Source organism: Aythya marila (assembly GCF_965140915.1).
Source record: "Aythya marila genome assembly, chromosome: 3".
Lineage (NCBI taxonomy): Eukaryota > Metazoa > Chordata > Aves > Anseriformes > Anatidae > Aythya > Aythya marila.
The window spans coordinates 118,746,134-118,757,810 of NC_139044.1; the positions used below are offsets into that span (position 1 = coordinate 118,746,134).

An 11,677-nucleotide genomic window follows, 5' to 3' on the forward strand; every position below is an offset into this window, starting at 1 on the left:
CTGTTTGAGTTGGACTGGACTGCTCTCTGCATGCTTCATTTCAAGGTGAGCTACAATTATCCTAGAATCATAAAAGCAGAATGGTTTGGGTTGGAAAGGACTTTGAAGATCATCTAGCTCATGCAAGTTGGGGCACATCTTAACCTAGGACATATACCTAATAACCACAGAGTTAAAATCACTGTCTAAATCCCAAAAAACAAAATAGCCAAGTTCCCCACAAATGTCCACCTGCTCGCAGACCCCTCTGTCCTTTCTGCAAGTGTGACAAGTATTGCTGCAGGGAAACTGTTCTTTTGCCACAGTCAATTCTTTTTCCATAGCAGCTGATAAAACCGGTACGTGCTAATGCTGCCTTTGCTCTTCATCTGGCACTTGGTCTTGATCTTGGCGGTATGACTGCTTGCTACCGGAATATTTTTCTAGTTTGCTTTAAGACAAAGCTGGTGTAAATACTTACGGCAAGAAAGGAAGAGGACTTTGACTTTATCACACAGCAAGGGAATCGCTGAGCAGCAGCATGAGAAGCACTCCTTAGTTCGCCCAACGTTGCAGCAATTACATTTAGTTTTATTGACATGGTTTAAGTCATAATCATTACAAGAAGATTTTGTGGTTATCCTCGTATTATGTTCTAAAATGCAAAGCACTTGCAGTTTCTCCTTCATACCAACCTAGCCTAACATTTCTCCAGTTCAGCGAGTGCATTCTGCTTTGTAACTTCCTGCCACGAAGCAGGGATTTCTCCTTTGCCATGAAATTTCCCATTGTAGTGTTGTTCTAGTTGTGTCCTGAAAGAAGACACAAACCATTTCCAGTATGCTTGCATGGATGGATCAGGAGGAATGCTCCAAGTGGAATAGGGATGTCCTGCATCCCGGTATTTCTTGTAGGGGATTGTGTCTTCACCAATCCTGAATAAGCAGTCACTTGAAACAAGGCTAGAACAAATATCAATGACTAGGTTGTCTGTTGTATGCCATTTAGATTCTCTCTTTTCATACCATATGCATCCTGTCAAAACTTGTGGACGATGGAAGACAACCCGGTGGTCTCCGTCATGCTTTGGCATAGTGTTAGTGCAAACAGCCCCACAAAATGGACACTGCTCCTGGCACCCTGCAAACTGCTCAGCCACTATTGTGTGAGGCTGCCTTTCAAAGGAGCTCATACGAGCTTCTTCAAACTCTTTCCTGAGATCATCAATAACGGGAGACAGTGCTTCTGTCATGGCATTATTCAGGAACTCTATGTCTGTTATCTCCTGATGTTCAATGCCCTTCAGGTCGCTCCTGGGCAAGCTTAGCACATCTCTGAGTGCTCTGCAGAATTCATCCAGCCAAAGAGAGATTTTATCCTTTCTGTCTTTTCTGTCTTTGACAACCGTGGTTGATGCAAAAACAGCTGACTGAATGTTTTCAGAGTAATGAGAGAGGGAGTCTCTTAAAAACGTCTCTAGCCTCCTGTTCTTATCTAAACAGTACGTCTCAACTTTTGTCTTAATGTAATTATTTAAAAAGTCTCCTGGGGCACTAAGGTAATGCTTGAAATTTTCAAAATTTTCTTCTTCTGCTAGGTATTTCAGCATGTAAGCTTCCAGAGTGGATCTATTGCCTCTGAAATCTGGTATTTTATCCTTCACGTCTCGAGCTATGTCAAGAGCTGTCTTCTCATAGGTGGCGTGCCGAAGAGCTGTGGCAATCTTGCTGCACAGAAAGTCAGCAAATGATGTGATACAAGAGGCTCCTTGGCAGGAAATCTGGAAACATTTAAAGAAGTCTTCTCTCTTGCTGTCCAGGTGGACGACTGGATCATTTGCTTTCCTGAAGGCTGCATGCATGTCTTTAAACCTTTCTGCTGCCATTCTGCACAGGTACAGTGATAAATCCATTTTGTAATCTTTATTAAAACTGTAATTTGCAGTGGTAGGGACAGAGTTCATACCTTCCTCCACTTCATTTAGTATTTCATGAATAAAAGTTCGACTGTAATCCATTTTGTCCTTTTCCTTCTTCTCAATGTTTGCCTTCACACGCATTATGATGCTATCTGTAATGCGTTGCATGCTGTTCTCATCTGCATCGCCCAAACTCTTAGAAAAGATAATGAAACTTTTCTTCTTAGACACGTGTTTCTCTATGTCAAGAGAAAAGACAGTCTTCTGGGAAAACTTCCTGATTAGTTTATCTACCTTAGGCTCCCTAAAGTGGTCTAGCAGGACATTTTCTACGTCCACATCGATGTCCACCTGTTCCAGAGGGGGAGCAACAGAGGACACTTCAGTAACCCACTGCATCCAGAGAGAATTGAACCAGTTTCTCAATTCATTTTCACCTAATTTCTGGCCTCTTAGAGACTGGGCCAACTCTCTGCTCTTTCTCAGGAGCTCATTTTCATATTCTGACTTCCTCTCATCCAGTTTACTCTGGCTTTTCTTTACTTCTAGAAGTTTCTCACACTTCCTTCGCATTTCAACAAGAAGGGACTCGCTCAGTTCTTTCAGCTTCAGTTCTGTGCTGCATTTCCACTGGATCAGTATTTCACGGTCTTTGTCTTCACTGAAGAATGTTTCCATGTTCTTGGCGATGGCATCACGTCTCTCTTGCACCAGTTTTTCAAGGTGTTCTGTGGTGACCTTGTCCAACTCTCCATTCCGCACCTTGTTTTCCAGTTTCATTTGCAAGTCTAAGATGTGACTTCTCAGCTGCCAGGTCCACTGACTAAATGCAGTTTCCAGGTTCTTGTAGGCAGCAATCTCCACTGAATTCTTGAAGCTGAAAACGAAGTTTTCATTCAGCAGGGCATTCCACAGGTCACTAATATGAACTTTCAAGCTGGAGAGCCTCAAAACGCTGCTGTGCGATTCCTTCTTGGCAGCTTGGAGAATTTTGCTCTTTAATTCCTGGACGTTCTGGCTGTAGGTGGGGTTGGGCGGTGCCATCGGTGGGTTTCCTTCCCACAGGTGAGCAAAGTAATGAATGTGGGTTTTCACGTCAAAGCGGATGACGTCGCTGAAGCAGGTAATGTCACAGAATTCCTGCTGGGCCACGGTCACAGTCATTTCATCCAGCATTTCCTGCAGACGTCTTTGTCCTTCCATGTTCTGTTCCTTTGCGGTTATTTCGCCCACGTTTTGGTGCACAAAGAGGCACCTTGGGGAAATATTAACTTGTTTCATCCTCAGGAAAGCCTGCACAGCAATCTGAAGGATGTCTTGCATTTCCGAAGGATTTTCTCCAAAGATGTTGATCAGAGTCATGTTGCCGATGCCAATGACAAAGGTGGCCAGCTCATTGTCATGGTTATGTGACTGCTTATTGGCCATCTCTATGGCACGAAGTCCTTCTGTGTCAACAACGAGCAGGTAATCAAAGTTCAAATCCTGTTGGAGCTTCTCGTCCACTTTAATGAGCTGCATAAACGCTCCCCGGGTGCACCTCCCTGCGCTGACGTTAAACTGCAGACCAAACATGGCATTCAGCAGGGTTGACTTCCCTGTGCTCTGGATGCCAAGCACGGAAAGCACAAATACTCGCTTGTCCCCTAGCTTCTCAATTAACCTGTCAAAGACGGCTCCAATCCATTGCAGTGGTACATAAGAAGCATCACCATCCATCAGCTCAATGGGATACCCTAAAACCATCAGATTGGCAGCAATTTCAGGTAGTTTGACATACCATTTTTCTTTGGAGGTTGTTGATTCCAGTGCCTCATAAATCTGCCCCACCTCTCTCAAAATATGCTCAAGGCCAATGGACGAATCATTGATTTCATCGGAAAGGGCATCTAATTTCTTCACCAATTGTGTTTTCAGGTTGTTTTTTTTATTGTTTTTCTTTAATGCCAGGATTTGATACCATAAGCGATGATACTCTCTCTTCAGCTCATCAAGGTGATCAGAGGAGATGTCGTCCATGAAGATCTTCATCCACTGCAGAAAGAATTTCTTGGTATTGTCTGGCTGTGACTGGAGAAAGTCAAGGACTGTTTTCATCAGCTGATTGAGGGGAAATGCTTTGCCTAGTTGCTCTCTTCGTATTGCAGACTTCTCCAATTCAATTTCGCTCCGATGATGCTCTATGCTCTTGTTCCCCTTTTCCTGCAAGCGAGTGAGTTCTTTGTCCTTTTTACACCACAGGTACCACAGTTTTCCCTGAAGAGGCAGTAGCTGTGATTTGATCTCAGACAACTTCTCCTTCTTCAACAGATTCACCAGCATGATTGCCATTTCTTTGGCTGTCACGCACGCTTCTGCATCTTCATCGACTAAGAAGCCGTGCTGGCGAGCTGTGCTCAGGCATGCATTGAGGCTAACAAGCGTGCTCGACCCTTCCACTAGGTCTCGGATGGTTTTTGTCAGCTCACCCACTAATTCTGCTTCATTTCTGTTCTTGATCCCTATTCTTATGTTTTGGCTAGATCGGCCAGCTGCAACGCTCTCTTTCTCAGTGAAAAGGCAAACCAAAGGCCTCTGAGACTGCCACAGATCATGTAAAATTTTCCTGCCTTTCTCGTTGCTCTGATCAGACTCCGAAACAAGAACCACGTTCACGGCAGAGATCTCCTGTAAAAACTGCAGCTGGTGTTCGTGATCCCTTGCATCTCCGTGCAGGTTACAGAAAGCAACAGGGCCGTTAAAGCTGTCATTTTCACTACCACGGGGAAGGTACCAGGAGATCTCCACAACACCTTTCATCAGGAAGCAGTCTTTGGTGCTGCCTTTGCAATGGCGGTGGAAAAAAGTGTCGTGTTTTTTCCTGCTCAGCAGGGCATTCAGGAGCTGAGACTTGGAAGAGGAAGGAGAGCTGCCGATGCGGAGGAAGGACACGATGGGCGTTTCTGCTTGATAAATGAGTTTGTTGTTGTGACTGCTAATCCTCGTCTGCTCTCCCGATCCCTCCGTCCCTTTCCAGCTCTTCTTGATTTGGCTGAGGGACCAGAGAGGGAACTCTATCTGTGAAGTGCCCGGGTTTGGTACCAGGAGGGGTAGTGCAAACTGGCAGAAAGCGAGCTTGGATGAAAGGTACTGTCTCATGAAATCATCAGCACAATGAAAAATTGCCATCTGGAGGTCCATGGGGTGCACATGACTCTCCCTGCTTGCAGATTCAGGGACTCCTTTGTCCCAGGCACTGAGAAAGTCATCAAAGGAATCAGAGGGCTCGTGCTCCTCCCCTGAGGTGTTTGGTGTGGGCACAACTCCCGGCTTACTCGTCTTCTTGCAAGTCAGGTACCTCACCCGATAATCCATGGTCAGGAGCCTTTGCAGGAAGTAAAATGGTAGCTCGCTGTCCTTGCTGGGCTGGCTGTCGTGTACAGATGTCTGGTGTATTATGTGGAAATCTTCTGTGCCCATTTTTCTTGGATAGTACCTTTCCAGCCCGAGACGCTTAAGTAAGTTGAGGAGCTCTGGGCTTGCAGTGGCTTGACTTGCTTTGGATTTGCTGCTGTCTGATTTGGGTTTGCAGTGACTGGGAGGCTGCATGCTTTGAAAAGCATCTTTAATGTCTTTGATTTTATCCTCTTTCTTCAGGTAGCCAGATGTGTCCTCCACTTGCCCATCGATGAAGGATTGCAAATCTCTTTCCAGCGTCTCCCAGTCTTTGAATGCATTGTGCTTTTCAAGGAGAGCTTTCATCTCTGTGGACCATGTGTTTTTCATCTTTTCTTTCATGAAATCTAAGCGGTCATTCTTCTGCTCAGGCGTCACCTTCTTGTTTTTGGATGTTATGGTGAGACCCGTCAGCAGCAGGAAGGCCTGAGCTCTGCAAACATCCTGTTCCTTCAGGCTCTGATACTCGTTATGTGCCACGCGCATTTCCTGTATCATGAAATTAATTTCTGGATACTCAAGAAGGTACTGAAAAGTGCCGCTTTCTACTTGGTATCCCATGCTGGTTGTAACTAAGAGCACTAAGAGTTCTATGTCTTCCTGTGCCCTTTGCTGCAAAGACTGGAGCAAGGAAGAAACAGCCAGGCTTACAGTGAAGGTGGCTTTGATCTTTGCCTCATGAATGGCAGATGCAGAAGTTGCCGGTGCGTAGGTGACTTCCATGATATACTCCTTCATCTGCTTCAGTGTCGTATTGAGATCTTCAAGACTGGAAATATTGGGAGTTTTGGGAAGCGTGTGTTCCTTCTGGAAGACCCACTGCATAATAAAGGAAGCCCTGGGGAAGTCCTTGACAGAATAGATGTGAGGATCCAGCAGGCACTGCAGCAGAGATTTCATGTAGTTGGTGTGTTCTGGAGAAGACTTCTGGCAATAAGAAACAGTGTTCACCAGGAACTCCTGCAATGCTTTGTCTGACAGACATATGTTGATCCAGACACTGTGATTCTTTGTTCTGTTACTCAGACCCTGTTTAAAATCTAGCAACATGAGCAGTTTCTTTTCATCCACCATCCCCATCCAGGTCTTCACTTGCTCCAGGAAAGCTCTGGCCTCTTCTACGGCACTGGCCAGTTCCTCTCCAAAGATCACACCAGTGCTGCGATTCTTTAGCTCTTCGTAGACAGTCCTGAGGCTGCTGCTCATTTGATGGGAGGATTTAAAATCGCTGCTGTGATTGGACAGGATTATGTCCCACACTGGGATCAGCTTTGAGCCCCGGTCGATCACACACCAGGTTGTGTTATTGGCCACAAGCCCGCATTTCCACTCGGGAAGGGAATCTGTCTCTGCTGGGCCCCCTGTTTTGGTCACATAGAGCTGAACTGCTCTGTGGGTGCTGCTTCCGTCTCTTCCCCGAAATGATGCCTGTGAGCTGGAGTTTGAAGCATCCCCCTTCACTCCCCACTTGGTACTGAAGCCACTGAAGCTAGCCCTGACGTAGCTGTTCAGTGCTTCAGATGTTTGTTGCTTCATCTCATCCCATTGCTCTGCCCTGAAACCTCCGGCACATGCTTTCCACCAGAATATTCCCCCAAAGTGGAGGGGTCCCTGGTTCACGTGGGACCCAAACCTGCTGAAGAAGCTGGAGCACCTGCTCTTCAGTAGGTGGAACCTGTCTGCCTCCTGGGTGATGCTCAGAAGCTGTTCGATGTCTTGCAGCTCTCGCAGGGCTGCGTCTGAGAGGCGAAGCTGGTCCTTTTGGAAGTAGTAGGAGGCCAGAGGGATGTATTGGTACATGGTGGTGCAAATGTACGTCTGCTCCGAGCGTGACCAATGGGAGTCCTCTGACTGTGAGGACTTGCCGGAATCTACACCTGTTTCAACACTGAGCCCCGAGAACCTGTCACTGGCAGAAGTGCTGATGCTGAACCCCAGCTGCTCCATGGACTTGGTGAAAGCAGCTTCTGCTGCAGAGGAGGAGAACTCCTTCCTCTCAAGCAGCGACCCTTGCACTGGACCAGTGAGCATGAAGCCATCAGGGACCCTGATGAGTTGCTCTCGCTTTGCCAGCACATCTTCCAGGCTGTTGGTTTGGTAAATCCCCTGCAGAGCCAGGCCTCCCGATGCCCACCTCAGGACCTCCTCGTCAGAGACGTTCTCCCTCTTCCCCATGGACTTCTCCTGCTGCTCCAGTTGCTTCTGGATGCTCACCAGCTCATCCAGCAATGGTACTGGTGGTGCCAGTACTGGTGGTGCCCAGAACTCCCTGGGAATCCCATGTCCTGTCTCTTTTTGTCTTATCATTTCCTTGCTGTGGCTGCGGCTCTTCTGCATTTCTTCCAGCTCCTGTAGGATTAACTTGGCTGCTTCTTGTCTCTGCTTCATCATCTCCAAGTGCTGCTTCTGCAGCTCATCAACAGCTGTTTCGTTGTCTGTGATTCCCAAGAGCTTTCGGAGTGCCTTGGTCTCCCAGGGGGACCGTATTTCACACTCCAGTTTAATGTAGTCTTCATATTGCAGATATTTCAAAGCATTTATTGACTTAACACCCAATATCTCTGACAGTTTGGGGAGCCAGTATTCTTCATCAAGTCCTTCCTTCTCAAATGCTTCTGCCAGCAATTGCTTAGCAATTCGTGCCTTTTCCCCAGCATCTGCTCTCTCCTCCTGTGACTCCATGGCTGTGGAAGGGGAAAACAGACTTTTGTTACATCAGGTTAGAGGAGGCCACCACCCCTTCGAAGAGGCCTCTCCATAGTTCCCGGCCCACGGATTTCTTCTGCCCTGCTGCTGGAACCCAGCCTCGGGCACCCCCGAGATAGGCACACACAGACAGACACACGCAACCACTGGCACGGCTGCACAAATAGCCATGGACAAGGCGCTGCCTTCAACAGCACCCATGTATAAGCTGCCAGGACTGGTCTCATCCGTCACTGGCTTCTCATCCTTACAGCACTCGCCCACACGGGGTAGAGAATGGGATTGCGTGGAGAGAGGCAATCTCTGGCCCATCAAGTAGTGACTGGAGACTGGATAACATTTATGAAGCCAACACTCTCGCCATCCACATACCCTTACACTCTTGTCATGCAAAACTACTAACTAAGGGAACAACGATGGTAAAATTTCTAGAGGGGAAGACATATGAGGAGCGGCTGAAGTCACTTGGATTGTTCAGCCTGGAGGAGACTGAGGGGAGACCTCGTGGCGGCCTCCAACTTCCTCACAAGTGGAGCGGAGGGGCAGGCGTTGCTCTCTGGTGACCAGCAATAGGACCCGAGGGAACAACATGGAGCTGGGACAGGGGAGGGTCAGGGTGGATATCAGGAAAAGGTTCTTCACCCAGAGGGTGGTTGGGCACCAGAGGCCCGGGGGAAAAGGGGGCTCCCTGTGTGGCCCCTGCCCTGCCCAGCGCAAGTCAGCGGGGACCTACCTGCCCTCCCTGGTGCTCTGCAGCTTCTGCACCGCCTCAGCCCAGCTCCGGCAGCCTCTCAGCCCAGCTGCTGCACCGCCTCAGCCCAGCTCTTGCACTGCCAAAGTCCAGCTCTTACCCCACCCCTTACAGAGCCCCAGGCCTCTGCAGTGGTTGAAGCTTCCTGTTTACACAGCAGGGAGAGGCTTTCTTCTTTCTTGGAAGTCAGGCCATTAGATGATACAGCACCTGAAAGTGAAATTTGGCAGCTGCTGGTTGTGCTGGGGCTGAGCCAGGCTGCTGGGGCATCTGCATCCCAAGCCCCAGCCAGGGGGGTATGGTGGTTTTACTTTGCTGGGCAGCTGAACTCCACCACAACGTGCTCTCACTCCCCCTCCTTTGAAGTAGGTGTGGAAAAGTAAGTACGCTTAAAAGAAAACAAAACCCAAAAATCTCATGGACCGAGATAAGTGAATTTAAATTAGTTTAATTTAATCTAATTGAATCTAATTTAATTAAATTTAATTTAATCTAATTTAATTAATGGGGAAAAAAAGGAAAAGAAGGAAAGAACAAAACAAACAGAAAAAAATAAACACAAGTGAAAGCTGTGCGGAAGCACAGGGGGAGAGAGAATAAATTCCTGTCTACTTCCCATCAATGAATGACGTTCAGCTAAATCCCAGGTTGCAGGGCCTCAATACATATAGCGGTTCTTTGGGAGGACAGAAGTGTTCATAATGAGAGCCCCCCCTCTCCTTCCCCTCTTCTTCCCCTCACAGGGATGGGCCCCGTGGTACGGGCCCATATCTGGAAGAGCTGCTGCCTGTGGGCAGCCCCCGCAGGCTCAGTTTGGGAAGGATGGCAACCCGTGGGAGGGACCCCGCGTGGAGCAGGGACAGAGAGTGACCAAGAAGGAGCGGCGGAGACAAAGTGCCATAGACTGAACACAACTCCCATTCCCCCATTCCCCTGCGGTGCTTGGGGGAAGGAGTTGGAAGAGGGTGGATGTGGGGAAGGTGCCTTTGGTTTCTCTCCTTTGTTTCTCACTTCTCTAGCTTGTTTAGTAATAAGCAATAAATCTTACTATCTCCCTATGCCAAGTCTGTTTTGCCCGTCACAATAATTACTGTGTGATATCCTTGTCCTTATCTCAACCTTTGAGCCCTTTTCATCGTATTTTCTCCCTGCTCCCCTCTGAGGAGGGGGAGCGAGAGAGTGGCTGTGGTGGAGCTCAGCCGTCCACCCAAGTAAAACCACCACAGAAGTGGACTCAACAAACTCCCTGGGTAACGGGGAGTTTATAAGTTTAAAATTCTACTGTGTAGAATTTTATAAAAATCATCAGGGAAAGTCAAGAGTCGGGCCGGCTTTGTGGAAAAGCAGCTTGGCGCTCAGATTTGTGAAATGCTGTAAAAACCAATATCACGACCTATTGTGTGTATCTGGAGTATTGCACACTGGGTAAGAAATGTGAACGCTTTATCAGACAGCACTTTGACCCTGGCTCCCCTCAGATCCTCATAGACAAGCAGACAGCGTTTGGGCTGGATGGGCAGCATGAGGTGGATCAAAAACTGGTTGAAAGGCCATGGACTGGTTTAGTTGGAGGCCAGTAACCAGCAGAGTACCCTGGGGTCAGTAGTGGGTCTGGTTCAGTTTGACTTTAATCCTCATTGATGATGTGGGTGATGGGGCAGAGGGAGCCCTTACCAGGTCTGCAGATGGCACAAAGCTGACAGGAGCAGGGGATACACCAGAGGGTGCTGCAGCCGACCCAAGGGATCCGGCCAGCCTGGAGAAATGGGGCAGTAAGAGCCTCCTGCAGTTCCACAATGCCTCCTGCAGTAGTTTGGCCAGCATATAGGCCTGAGAAAGACTTAAATTTACATGTTAATAACAAATCTCCACTTTTGGAAGAAGAATCAAGAAGAAAAAGGAAACAGGAATGGAAAATCAAAGTGGCCACCTGCTCCCCGGCCACAGCAGGAACAGATACAGAGAAGATGTTTTAAATGCAGGCAGATCAGTCATTTTAAAGGAGAATGCCCTGAACTGAAAAGGGAAGAGAGATTGTTCACTGTCACAAACTCAGAATAGGGCAGTCAGAGGTTCTCTGAAGAGTCGTCCCACCAAGACCCCTTGATAAATTTGGAGGTGGGGCCTAATAAGGAGTCTGTATTCTTAGTAGATAGAATTTGGGGCAGCCAAATCATCCTTAGCTTATAAGATACCAGGACTTAATTTGACTAGTAATGCCTTAAGAGTAACAGGGGTAGACAGGTCTGGAATGTTGGTGTCACTTTTTGAGTCTACTGAATTAAGCTGGGAGACTAAAAGGGTCACCTGGCAATTGTTACATGTACCCAAAGCAGGAACAAATTAATTAGGGGGAGATTGAATAGTCAAATTAGGATTGCAGTTGAAGACCTATGAAAAAAGAATAACAGTCTCATTGAATTTGTTTACAGAGAATGATGAAAAAGAAATAAATCCCAATGGACGGGTGTGTGTTAGAACTAAACAGCTAGGTTGGTCCAATGTGAAACAGGGATTGTTGTGAAAGTAGCAGGGCAGAACTCTAACCTTTGATAGTACATATTGCTTGTTCAGCAGTATGGTACCAGGCTGCAAGTCACCTGGATTGAAAAAATACTGCCATCAGCACAGCACGCCCTGTAGCCTGTCAAGGATTGCCAAGTGCTCTGTGAGGCCAGGGCCACCAATTGTGCGCTGCCCTGACTTTGGGATTATGCACAGAATCATAGAATCATAGAATATCGTGAGTTGGAAGGGACCCGTAAGGGTCATCAAGTCCAACTCCTGGCACCACAGAGGTCTACCCAAAATTTTAGACCATGTGACTAAGTGCACAGTCCAAATGCTTATTAAATTCCGACAGGCTTGGTGCAGTGACTATGTCCCTG

At 47.6% G+C, this 11,677-nt stretch overlaps 1 protein-coding gene across 1 annotated transcript; it reads right to left on the minus strand.

The window, feature by feature from the left end:
- Nucleotides 1-679: 679 nt before the first annotated feature.
- Nucleotides 680-8,014, minus strand: LOC309876086 (interferon-induced very large GTPase 1-like; the record flags this gene model as incomplete). Its single annotated transcript, XM_082755993.1, has 1 exon — nt 680-8,014. The coding sequence occupies one exon, from the start codon at nt 8,012-8,014 to the stop codon at nt 680-682; it is 7,335 nt and encodes a 2,444-aa protein (XP_082612119.1).
- Nucleotides 8,015-11,677: the final 3,663 nt, after the last annotated feature.